The sequence below is a fragment of the Theropithecus gelada genome, chromosome 6 (genome assembly GCF_003255815.1).
Source record: "Theropithecus gelada isolate Dixy chromosome 6, Tgel_1.0, whole genome shotgun sequence".
Lineage (NCBI taxonomy): Eukaryota > Metazoa > Chordata > Mammalia > Primates > Cercopithecidae > Theropithecus > Theropithecus gelada.
The window spans coordinates 124602690-124616386 of NC_037673.1; the positions used below are offsets into that span (position 1 = coordinate 124602690).

Here is a 13697-nt window from a genome sequence, read left to right on the forward strand (position 1 = left end):
TGGATGAATTTCAAAAATAAATGTAAAAGATCAAATTTCAGAATGATACATATGGTATGCTATTTACATAACTTTTAAAACACCCAGAACAGTACTGTATGATGCATATAGACTATATATGTCATAAAACTATGTATGACTGGACAGAATATACCAAGTTTGGAGAAGTGTGAGATAAAGTATAAAGGGGATTCAATAGTTTGCATAGGATTGGATTTCTGAAAAGTTAAGTATATGAGGCATATATGGCAAAATCTAAATGTTTATGAAATCTGGATGGTAGTTATGGGGTGTTGTGTTGTTAACTAAAGATTTGAAATACTTCATAATTTTAAAAAGTTAAATGTCTAATACGTCAGTAAATCTTGCACGTGTTTGTTTTGCAGCTGAACTGAATGTTATTGCTCCAATTATCTCAAACTTCTTCCTTGCATCATATGCATTGATCAATTTTTCAGTATTCCATGCATCACTTGCAAAATCTCCAGGTAATTTTACATTTTTAAAAAAGTTGGCAAATACTATTTTTGATTTCAAAGAAGATAAAACTTTTGCCACATTTTAAAAGATATTATGTGTGGGATTAGTTCATTAATGCCATGTCTGCCTTGATAGTTAATTCAAATTAAGTCTTCAAAGATCTCTTTATCAGTAAGTTTACTGATAATATTGTTTGTCTTCAAAGCGTTTAGCATTAATCTCTAATTCTGATAACACTGTGAAAAATTGTTACTTTTTAAAAAACTAGTTTTTCAATCTTTAGCTGATTTCTGTTTTAGTTCTAAGAACATCACTATGATGAAGGTTACCTGTAAGAAAATGGTTTTAACATAGTGAATTCTGTAAAATTCTGACATAAGGGGTCTCTATCAACTGTAAATGTATGAGACTTTTCTTATAAACTGTGACTACCATTGCAAATCAGGAAAGGAACTGAAGAAACAAAAGCATTGTTCCTTTTAAAGATTTGAAAGTCTGAGGACAGGGAAGATAAAGTATGAGAACTTTGAACACAAACATTCTAGCATCAGGGTTTTACTTTAAATATATAAATTTTATTGAAATAATCTTTTAAAATAATTTTGCCTGTGGAACTACTTACCAATGAAAATTTAAAAACGTGGTCTTCAACATTTTTTAAAGTGGGCTTCCTTCATAAATACTTCACTAAATGGGAAGGTATGTGTTTCTGTAGTCAGCTCTTAGTTCTTCTAGCAAGTTGATTATGTTTTTAATGATTTTTATGAACATTTTGTTTGAAATGTTTTATATATTCATTAGACTATGGGTATGAGTCATCTTAGAACCAGAAAGTAAAGCCTAGTTACTACTAAGGATTCAATTTGAAACCTTTCTTTATAAAACCTTCTGTAGTTTTTAACATTCACCTAAGGTAAGTTGATTTACTCTTTTAATGAAGAGTTTATTGAATACAGAACTAGTAGGATACAGTAATGTGGAAATAGATATTACCTTTTCATAGTCATCAAGAATTGTCAAATTCAATTGTGATCAATAATAGTCTTTGACTTCACTTTTCAGTATTAGACTTATACTTAATGCTTAAAGTCCTCTCAGTGTGTCAGCCCTAAAGAATGTTATTTTTTGAATACATATGTACCATTATGTAAAGCAGATGAAGTATTTGCGTGACTTTTATTTGTTATTGTTAGGATGGCGTCCTGCATTCAAATACTACAACATGTGGATATCACTTCTTGGAGCAATTCTTTGTTGCATAGTGATGTTTGTCATTAACTGGTGGGCTGCACTGCTAACATATGTGATAGTCCTTGGGCTGTATATTTATGTTACCTACAAAAAACCAGGTTAGTAGACTTTTTTGTTTGTATCCCAAGCTAGAAAACATCTAGAAGTTCTTTGTTATTTTTCATTTTAAGCATCATCTTTTGTATATTTGAAAGCTACTTTGTATAAAACCTAAAATACTTTATTTCCAAACTCTTAAAAGTTTTATTTTTTTCAAATACATGTAGTTTTAATAAAACAGTTACTTCGAGATTTTTTTATTCTTACGGTTTCCATTCTTACTCATAAATTAAATTGATCCTATTTGTAGAAAAATAATAAATGCATATAATTAACATTTTGCTGCACTCACTATATTTTAAAATTATTTTTTGAAAGGATCCAGTTACAGTACTGTAGTAGCTATGTAGCCTAATAAGCTAAGCTATCTATATATATATAACCTACTGTGGTCTTAGAACTGTATTGAATAACACGGAGTTAACAAAATATTGGAAGACATAGTGTCTTTCCCACTAGGATACTATGTAGCAGGGGAAATTGGACAAACTTGTTTTAACTGGGCAATGATTAGTGATTTCCTAGTATGCATATTGATAACAGCTAAATGTATCTCCCTGTAAGATGATGATGCTAGAGTATGTTAGGATTGGTCCCAGTATTGAGCATTATAACCTGTGACACAAGAAAGACCTGATGAGAAAGTCTACATTTGGGCTTAATAGAATAGATTGGGAAGAGATTACATAAGATTAGTTTCAATAAGAATACATTTTGTAATCCAGATATGAAATGATGAGCTTTTAGATTAAAGTGGTAGCTCCAGAAATGAAATAAACTATTTTAGAAGAAATTATTTCTCTAACGTACCTATTAAGTCTATAAATTAACAAATGTCTAAAATCATTTGAAGTCCAAGTTGTTTATTCAATAAGAAATAAAATTTTCCTGTTCAAATAACCCAGACAGTTAAGTACTATAAACAAGTATTTCTTAACAATTAGAAATTTGCTCATTTCCCTTTAGACCTTTGGCTATACAAACAATAATTTTAACATATTTATTTGTGAAACTCTTTTAGAGCTGTATGCACAGCATATCTGCAGCCCTATCTATCTTTTCTAAATTATACTTTAAATGAATTATAGTTCAGATTATCAGTCTTAATATCTTGCTGTATATGTGAACTATTGAAAGTACAATAGTGTATTTCAGCAATTGACTTTTTAAATGTGAAAGCATGTTTAATTCTCTGTGCCTCAGATTCGCTATTGATTGGTTGTTATTACTGATGTTAATGCTGCATGAACATTATCTTCCCACAGATGTGAATTGGGGATCCTCTACACAAGCCCTGACTTACCTGAATGCACTGCAGCATTCAATTCGTCTTTCTGGAGTGGAAGACCATGTGAAAAACTTTAGGTATGTGATAAAGAAGGAAACATGAAAGCATTTTCTTTTTGCTGGCCAGTCCTTATTTTTCAGTGACATTTTCATGTGCATTTCACATTTTTAATTGGACTTGGGCAGTTTAATTATTCAAGAACAAAATTGTACAAAGAGAAAAATTAACAAAAATGTTATGAGGGTTTTGGAGTTTTCTCACTTGAAGACTTTTAAATGATGCGTATCATAAAGTCAAAGTTTTATTTTCTCCATGGCCATTAAAGTTATGTAACTGTATGAGATTCATAAAGATTTTTTGACATGCCTTATTTTGTACATTACCAACACACTAAAATTGTTAGTTGTGTCTTATCAGTGATTAACTGGAAGTAACTTATAGTGACAAAGAATCAGTGCTTACACTAAAGAGCATTTATTACTATTTTCCTCAATAAATGACTTTAAGAATATATTACCTTTTTGGATGGGCACGGTGGCTCATGCCTGTAATCCCAGCACTTTGGGAGGCTGAGGCTGGGGGATCACTTGAGGTCAAGAGTTCGAGACCAGCCTGGCCAACATGGTAAAACCCTGTCTCTACTAAAAATAAAAAAATTAGCCAGGCATGGTGGCGCATGTCTGTAGTCCCAGCTACTTGGGAGGCTGAGGCAGGAGAATGGCTTGAACCCAGGAGGCGGAAGTTGCAGTGAGCCAAGATCATGCCACTGCACTCCAGCCTGGGCAACAGAGTGAGACTCTGTCTCAAAAAAAAACAAAAGAAGATTATATTATCTTTCTAATAGTTTATTAACCCTCAGTATAAACTTTCTTTAGTCATGAGTAATCCCTCCTTATTGGCTTCTGCATGATAAACACAAATCTTTCCTATGTTTAAAGAAACGCTGAAACATAGATAAGTGTCAAAAGAGAATTGCTGTACCCAGTCTCCCTCCCAGTCAAAGTAATTGTTTATTTTTTTGTTACTTTTTCGAATTCCCCTCTTCCTTTTGCTAGAATAAAAAGTTCTCAGAGACCACACGCAGGTCTTCAGCTTTAGTGTAGACAGAAATGGAGAAGAAGGAATGAGAGCCCTGGGAGGAAAACTTTTCACTTCAGCGTATTTTGGATAGTGATGTCAAAGATAACAGAAAATAGAAATTACTCTTTTTATGTAAAAAGTTGTATCCTAGAACTGAGAGTATGACCAAGAGTCTATGTTTATTTGCCATTAATTTAAAAAACAAACAAACAAACACAAAACCTATTGCTTTGGCTCATTGTAGTAAAGGCAACATTAAAAAAAATTATTTTTGGGCATGGTGGCTCATGCCTGCAGTCTCATCACTTGGGGAGCCTGAGGCAGAAGGATCACTTGAGCTTAGGAGTTGGAGACCAGCAGTTTCAGACCAGGCTAGGCAACATAGTGAGATCTTGTCTTTACCAAAAATTTAAAAAATAGCCAAGTATGATAGTGCATACCTGTGGTCGGGAGACCGAGGCTGCGGGATCGCTTGAGTCTAGAAGTGTCTAGGCTATAGTAAGCCATGATTGCACCACTACGTGCTAGCCTGGGCAATAGTGAGACCCTGTCTAAAAAAAAAAATTAGCCCAATTTGGCTTTTTAATTTTTACGAGAATTATACGTGAATATTGTGTAAAGAAGAAAAGCTAGTCTGCAAAGTTTGTCATGAAAATCAGTAGTTGCCTGCTCCTCATATCCTACTTCATAAATATCATGCTTGCGTTGCTGCACAGTAGTCCCGTTACCCATGGGGGTTATGTTCCGGGACCCTCAGTGGATAGCTGGAACTGCGGAGAGTACTCAACTTCATTGTCATGGGTCAGTACACCTTTTTGTGGTTGTTGTTCATGTCTCCTATCCACAAAGTTAGTGCCTTTTCCATCTTAACTAAGCCCTTATTTCACATTACAGCTGCAACTCTTACAGTTTGAAGTACAGAAGCAAAACTAGCATGAATTTATTTTTCCTTCCTTATAATTTCACAGTTAGAAGATTCATTTTCTTACTGTAGATTTTAGTAACCTCTGCATATGATTTTTTTTTCTTTCCTTACTAAGAACTTTCACCTTTTCACTTAAAGGAAGCATTTTACAGTTTTTCTTGGCATATTCAAATTGCCAGCATCACTACTCTTGGGCTTTGAGGGCATCATGAAGTAAAAAAGAGTTGCCTGAACACAGGCACTGCGATATGCAACAGTTGATCTGATAACCAGGACAGATATTGGGCAGGTAGTATCTGTAGCACGGAGACGCTGGATAAAGGGAGAATTTATGTCCCAGGCCAGATGGAGCCGGATGTTGAGAAATTTCACCACACTACTCAGAATGATGTATAATTTAAAACTTATGAATTGTGTATTTATGGAATGTTCTATATTCTGAAACAATGGAAAACAAAGCTGCAGATAAGGGGGGACTACTGTACTTTTTGATTTTTAATTTTGGGTATTATTGACTGATGTCTTTCATCTACATATGCCTACCTCATGCATGCATCCTTACCTTTATACCCCATCCTCCCTGTACATTTTATATCATGCTTTTGATTATATCATATTTGGTATTTCTATTTTTAAGACTTTTAAACCTGCTGTAACAGCTGAACTATGTAGTAAATTACTGTTTTTTCTTTGCTACATAGCTTTTTTGTTTCCCCAAAAGTAATTTTTCTTCTTACTTAACTATATTCATCACCGTCTTAACCTTCACCAAACTTGCCGAAAGATTTTTGTTTTCTTCACCTTGTGAAGACTTACTGTTTACTGTTTCTTTAATTTGGGTTTTGGAATTTAGCCTTGTCTGAAATGAAGTATCTCTAATACTTGGCCAGGGAAGTTCGGCATTGGTGAGTGGAGCTTGTCAGTTGAAGTCCTTAATGTAGATTAACATGGCTTTGCTGGAAAGAAAGGCTTTCTTTTTGATCTGATTAGATTTTCCAGAAAAGATCTTTTAATCTTCTGCTTGTAGGTAGAGCGTTCTGGGAGCCAAGTGGAGAAAGAAGCTTAAAGGTTTCAGGGTTCAGTATATACATGTTCTTTAAACTCTCCTATTAAAAGTAGCTTACTTCTGCCCCCAGCTGTTGCTGGTGACTCCCAGACCAGGGGCTCTCTCCAGCAAATAAGCCCCAGCTTAGTAGGGTTGGGAAGGGACAGGGACAGTGACCTGTCACAGTGATGGAAATGATTTAGATCCATTTAGTTACTTCTTGTGTAAACTTTTACTTTCCTTAACACACTGTTCTGCCATGTCCAGAGGGACCTACTGTTCCTAACTCCTAGGCATTTTGGTGATTTTTAGATGTAAAATCAGGTAGTTTCATAGCTTTCTCATGTGCTTTTCAGATTTTGTTTTTTCCTGATTTGTCAAATCCTTTACTTTTCTTCCAGTTGCTTTCTAGCTTTCAGTATTTCAATGCACTTGTGCTCTAGATGTTTTTGTGGTTTGTGACTTAAAAAAAAATCTCTATGTCATGGAGAGCTTTGAGAAAGGAGACAAAATCAAGGCAGATGTGCACTCTGCTGCTGTTACTCAAAGTCATCCCTAATAAACTTTGTACTGTACCATTTTTGGTATGATAAAACTGTACCAAATTATATCTTTGTGTTTTTTTATTTAGTAGAGGTAGGGGCTACAAGTTAATTTCTCACAACAACAGATTCTGTTAGTTAGGGTATGGGTTAAACTACTGTAACACAAAAACTGAAAAATACAGTGGCTCAAACAAGAGAGACATTGGTGTCGGATGGTAGTCCAGAAGTAGACAGATGGTTCATGGCAGGTAAGCAGATTTGCTATACTTTGGTCACTCAGGACCCGCATTCCTTATCAATCTGTCATTCCCTAGTTGTTTTTGTTCGTGTGGTCAGAGTCATCACCGCATCCATAGTCTAGCTTTCTGGAAAGGGGGAAGAATGTATGGAGGCAGCGCAGCTTCCTGGAAGTAGGAACATACTTATGGGCTATAAATTAGTCATTGGGCCACATGTAGCTCCTAGGAAGACTAGGAAATATGCTGTCTGGCTAAGGAGTTATGTAACTTGCTGAAGCTCAGAAAGCCTGGGGCATGATTTCATGTTTGATTGCCTCAAAGCAACTCTCCCAGACAGAATTGCTTTACCAGCTCATTTGCTAAAATTCTAAGATGGTATTTTTTGAAAAGTCGTTATTTAGGTTTGCATTCTCATTTTAAGGGCTCCTCTAAAAGTTAATGTTTAAGTCAGAAATGGTAGTCTGCAGTTCACTTTCTGTTATAGTTTATTTTGATTATATAAATCCTTGTCTTAAAGAATTTTTGCCAACCTGTTTGGACCTACCAAATGGAGACCTGTATATTTTTTTCATTAAATATCAGTGATTTCCATTTCTAGTCAGTGAAAATCAAGAGTTACAAATATATGAAAGGCATGCCACTGTCTCACATTTGCAAAGGCAATTAAATTCAGTTTTGGCTTTCATCATTGATAGCTAGAATTAAAATTTCTAGTTCAAGTAGAAATCTTTTTTTCATCATAGGTGATTTTACTCACGTGACAACAGTGATTAATGTTAAGCTAGATTAGAGAGGACTGATACCACGAAGTAGTAGTAATTATGAAGTGATCAAGCTGAGAAGGAAAGTGACCTGTTTTGTACATGAAGGCAAAGCTGTGCTTGCAGGAAGTTTTGCAAACTCTGTGAAAGAATTATTAATAGAATATTTATTACCTTTAGAAAATGAAAAATTGTTACATATTTGAAGGCAAAGCTGTGCTCGCAGGAAGTTTCGCAAACTGTGAAAGAATTATTAATAGAGTATTTATCACCTTCAGAAAATGAAAAATTGTTATGTGTTTAACTAGCATGATAATTTCTTTCTGTAATACCTACCAGAATCTTGGTGTATAATATTACCTGTTATTTTAGAGGGACATTTGGCATGATGTTTGTTCCAAGACTTTGTTTCTGCATTTCTCATGTACCAAGAAGTCCAGGTTAAAAATACTATTTTTGAGAATCCTGTGGCTTGCGTCTTAAGGACAGTTGAATACAGAAAGCTTCTTAGAGAAACAACTTAAAATCATGTTCTTGTTGCCAGAAACACAAATTTATCTAATTTTGTTTGTCTTTTCATCTTAAATTAGGCCACAGTGTCTTGTTATGACAGGTGCTCCAAACTCACGTCCAGCTTTACTTCATCTTGTTCATGATTTCACAAAAAATGTTGGTTTGATGATCTGTGGCCATGTACATATGGTAAGTATCAATTTTGTTTTCTTCTTCAAGTTTTTTAAAGTTTTATTTTAGGTTCAGGGATACATGTGCAGGTTTGTTATATAGCTAAACACAGGGGTTTGGTGTACAGATTGTTTTGTCACCCAGGTAATAAGCATAGCACCCTGTAGGTAATTTTTTGATCCTCACCCTCCTCCCACCCAGTAGCCCCCAGTGTCTGTTTTTCCCTACTTTGTATCTTTATGTACTTAATGTTTAACTCCCATTTATAAGAGTGAACATGGGGTATTTTGTTTTGTGTTCCTGTGTTAGTTTACTTAGGATTATAGCTTCTAGCTGCAGCCATGTTTCTGGAAAGGAAGTGGTCTCATTCTTTTTTATGGCTGCATAATATTCCATGGTATATATGTACCACATTTTCTTTATCCAGTCTACCATTGATGGGCATTTAGGGTGATTCCATGTCTTTGCTATTGTGAATAGTGCTGCGATGAACATGTACATGAATGTGTCTTTATGGTAAAACAATTTATGTTCCTTTGGAGATATGCCCAATAATGGGATTGCTGAGTCAAATGATAGTTCTGCTTTGAGCTCTTTGAGAAAGCCAAACTGTTTTCCACAGTGGCTGAAGTATAATTTACATTCCCACCAACAGTGTATAAGTGTTTTCTTTTCTCTGCAACCTCACCAGCATCTGTGGGGTTTTTTTGTTTTTTTGTTTTTTTGACTTAATAATTGCCATTCTGACAGGTGTGAAATAATTTTTTATACTAAAATTTTTTATGCTATATATAATTTGTAATTTATAGGGCTTTCTAGATTGGTAATAATTTGACAAGCAAACCTGTTTTTTTTTTTTTCAGGTAGTTGTTTTTTTCCAAATATTTTTGCCCCTAAATGGTCTCGAAGTAGCATTTTGGAACAGATATTGAATTTTGAGCTCTCATTGTTTTTCTTATTCATTATGAGTAGATTTTAACAAACTGTGTTGTCCTTATAGAGTGGTTTGGCTTTTTGATACTTAGGGAGTCAAAATTCACTGTTATTTTTCTCATTAATATGTCTGAAACTGGGCCCCTTCCTTATACCTTATACAAAAATTAAGATGGATTAAAGACTTAAACGTAAGACCTAAAACCATAAAAACCCTAGAAGAAAACCTAGTCAGTACCATTCAGGACACAGGCATGGGCAAAGCCTTCATGACTAAAACACCAAAAGCAATGGCAACAAAAGCCAAAATTGATAAATGGGATCTTATTAAAGTAAAGAGCTTCTGCACAGCAAAAGAAACTATCATCAGAGTGAACAAGCAGCCTACAGAATGGAAGAAAATTTTTGCAATCTACCCAACTGACAAAGGGCTAATACCCAGAATCTACAAGGAACTTAAACAAATTTACAAGAAAAAAACCACCCCGTCAAAAAGTGGGCAAAGGATCTATCTGAACAGACACTTTTCAAAAGAAGACATTTATATGGCCAACAAACATATGAAAAAAATCTCATTAGAGAGAAATGCAAATCAAAACCACAATGAGATACCATCTCACGCCAGTTAGAATGGTGATCATTAAAAAGTCAGGAAACAACAGATGCTGGAGGAGATGTGGAGAAATAGGAACGCTTTTACACTGTTAGTGGGAGTTCAAATTAGTTCAATCATTGTGGAAGACAGCATGGCGATTCCTTGAGGATCTAGAACCAGAAATACCATTTGAGCCAGGAATCCCATTACTGGGTATATACACAAAGGATTATAAATCATTCTACTATTAAGACACATGCACACGTATGTTTACTGCAGCATTGTTGACAACAGCAAAGACTTGGAACCAACCCAAATGCCCATTAGTGATAAACTGGATAAAGAAAATGTAGCACATATACACCATGGAATACTGTGCAGCCATAAAAAAGGATGAGTTCATGTCATGTCCTTTGCCAGGGACGTGGATGAAGCTGGAAACCATCATTTTCAGCAAACTAACTCAAGAACAGGAAACCAAATACTGCATGTTCTCACTCATAAATGGGAGTTGAACAATGAGAACACATGGACACAGGGAGGGGAACATCACACAGCAGGACCTGTCGGGAGGTGGGGGTGCTCGGGGAGGGATAGCATTAGGGGAAATACCTAATGTAGATGACAGGTTGATGGGTGCAGCAAACCACCATGGCATGTATATACCTATGTAACAAACTTGCACATTCTGCACATGTATTGCAGAACTTGTGTGTGTGTGTGTGTGTGTGTGTGTGTGTGTGTGTGTGTTTTATAAAGTCCCAAGAACACTTGGGAACATTTACTTAACAGAAAAAAAATGGGGGTTGGAAAAAATAGGCAAATTGTGATAAATATCTCCAGGGGGAAGTAGTATCTCTGGTATGTAAGAAGAGCAAAATGAATGCTGAATTTCTAAGTTCAAACACTTAGTTGCCAATTCTTTTTTGTTTTAGCCAGAAGAGAACTATTAAAAATGATGAACCTTTTTTAATCCGAAAGTAGTTTTTAGTTTTTTGGCATTGTGGTTATTAAGAACAGACTGGATGATGGCTTACCTGTGCTGCATAAGAAATAGGGCTATTTGTTGAATTAGCTTCTCTCCCAAGTTCTGTTCTTCATCTTGCTTTGGTTCTAGAAGTGTGTGTTATATACCTCATGTCTCATCCCCAGCTGGTTGTTCTGCTTATACAGTGGCAAAGTCAAGGGGCGTGTGTGTATGTGTGTGTGTGTGTGTGTGTGTGTGTCTAGGGTGGTGGAAGGATTCTTGGAGACACTGACCCCACTTGGGACTTGTGGAGTTTTCTAGTTTGTCTCTGAGCTGATCAGCTAAATCAAGGCTTGAGCATAAGACGTTTACAAATGAGACAGTTTCCCTACTACAAAAGGTAAATTATATTTTTACTTATTTACATTTAGGGTGTGTTAAGCTTATTTTTAGATTTTTGTTTTATATATTTGTGTATAAAACATTTTGTGTATCGCTTACAAGGATCAAAATAGAGTTATGAGTTAACAAAGCTCATTTAGTTTCTCCTGTTATTTCATCCTTTAACAGAAGTTTGAAGAAAAATGCATTAATATTATATAGCTCACTTTGATTTTCAGTGATATTCTCAAGTTAGAATTAATAACACAGACATTTGGGAGTAACGAAAATCAAGCTAGGGAAACTTTCTGTAGAAAAATAGAAGGTGGTTATTTTACTCTGTGTAATCTCTTCATTTTCAATAGCTTCTAACCTCTTTCATTTACTTAGAATGGAAACTTAATTTATTTTTAAGTCTGTGTTTCTTTTCTTCTTTCTACTGGTGTCCTTGTGCCTTAGCTATTCCATCAACTCTACTTTTTTGTAATCTTACATATTAAAAAGACTACATGAAAATAAAATGCTGTTATTATACTTCTTCCGCCCCTACATTTAGTCACCTGTTTCAAGCCAGTATAACAGGATGAATGGTTTATGTAAATGTGAAGTAGTTTACTTTTTAATTAAATATATTATTAATACTTTTATTCAAAGGGTCCTCGAAGACAAGCCATGAAAGAGATGTCCATCGATCAAGCCAAATATCAGCGATGGCTTATTAAGAACAAAATGAAGGCATTTTACGCTCCAGTACATGCAGATGACTTGAGAGAAGGTGCACAGTATTTGATGCAGGTAACTTTGTTAATGCTTTTCAAATGCCTACATTTTAGATTTGTATAAGCTTTTTAAAACTTTTTAATTCTAGATTTCATAGATTTCGTTCTTCATATTAATACAAATGATAAATCTTTTTTTTATGTCTTTATTAAAGTAAACTACTTTGGGTCGCCTGGCTAGTTCAATCAGTAGAGCATGAGACACTGAAAGTAAACTACTAGGATTTGTATAATTCAGAATTAAAGGGACCGTAGAAATATTGTGTTGTTCTGTGTTAACTGTGTAATTGTGGAGCTACTTTGTTAAAGTAGAGGTGGGAGACTCAGAGTATTGTCTTCTGATCTCTTTTTGTTGTGTGTTTCTTAGAACTTGATAAGCACAGGGTTAAGAATAGCCAAGGCAATCCAGGAAGAAGGGACAGGGTAGGCTTGCTTGATAGGAAAGAAAGCCCTGTCAAAAAACTGTAGTAATTAAGACATTGTGGTGTTAAATATAGTGATAGACAGTTAGATGAATGGCACAAAACAGAAGAAACAGCACAAAATATAGCAGTAGACAGTTAGATGAATGCCACAAAATACCAGAAACTTAACATACATGACAGAGGTGCTATTGAAAGCATGGGCCAGAATAATTCTTTATTTACGTGAAAAAAAAGACTGGATCCTTATGAAAACCACACAAAACATACCTCCAGATGGATTAAACACCTAAATTTAAAAGGCCAATTTGTTTCGTTTATAGAAAAAAATTCTAAAATGATTTTACGACCTTGAGCTAGGGAAGAGTGAGGCACCAAAAATTGAGTGCAGTAGTTTTGTAGTTTAAAATTTTGAGATTCTAAAGAAAACCTGAAAATAAGAAAAGGAAGCAGAGACCACGGGAAGATAGTGATCCTGACATGTAATCAACAAAAGATACGGTCCAGAATACAGACAGAAATACTATGTCAGTAACAAAAAAAAAAAACCAGCAAAATATATGAACAGAGAGGAAAACTAAATGACAGAAATAAAAATTAAAAGCACAATATACTCTTATTCCATATCCGTTAGACTGACCCCAAATTAAGTCTGCCAATACAGAGTGTTAGAAGTGGCATAGAGCAGGCTGGTTCAACCCGCAGACTATGTGTGGCCCAGGATGGCTTTGAATGTGGCCTAACCCAAATTCATAAATTTTCTTAAAATATTATGAGCTATTTTTGTGATTTTTTTTTTCTAAGCTCCTCAGCTATCATTAGTGTTAGTGTATTCTGTGTATGGCGCAAGACAATTATTCCAGTGTGGCCCAGAGAAGCCAAAAGATTGGACACCCCTGAAATAGAGCAACTGGACATCTTTGAAATGCTGTGGTAATGTAGATTGGACAACAACGCTGTCCAAAATAGGAAAGCAACCTGGCAGAATGTCCTGCAAATTGGGTTTGAATATTCTAGGACGCTCTGTTCTTAGGTGTGCATCTCACAGGAACTTTTGCACATGTGAAGAAGGCTATATGAAACTTCAGGCCGGGCGCAGTGGCACACTCCTGTAATCTCAGCACTTTGGGAGGCTGAGACAGGTGGATCACCTGAGGTCAGCAGTTCAAGACCAGCCTGGCCAACATGGTGAAACCCTGTCTCTATTAAAAATACAAAACTTA

At 35.2% G+C, this 13697-nt stretch overlaps 1 protein-coding gene across 3 annotated transcripts in view; it reads left to right on the forward strand.

Moving 5' to 3' along the window:
• Nucleotides 1–13697, forward strand: part of SLC12A2 (solute carrier family 12 member 2) — a 104909-nt gene that overhangs the window by 65022 nt on the left and 26190 nt on the right. For all 3 annotated transcript variants that reach the window (XR_003119802.1, XM_025387501.1, XM_025387502.1), the window contains exons 13-17: nucleotides 387–488; nucleotides 1674–1829; nucleotides 3096–3195; nucleotides 8304–8415; nucleotides 11928–12068. Coding sequence is in view for 2 of the 3 variants with exons in the window: in XM_025387501.1 (XP_025243286.1) it covers nucleotides 387–488; nucleotides 1674–1829; nucleotides 3096–3195; nucleotides 8304–8415; nucleotides 11928–12068 (611 nt within the window). In the remaining variant the exon portion in view is untranslated. The remainder of the gene's footprint in view (nucleotides 1–386; nucleotides 489–1673; nucleotides 1830–3095; nucleotides 3196–8303; nucleotides 8416–11927; nucleotides 12069–13697) is intronic.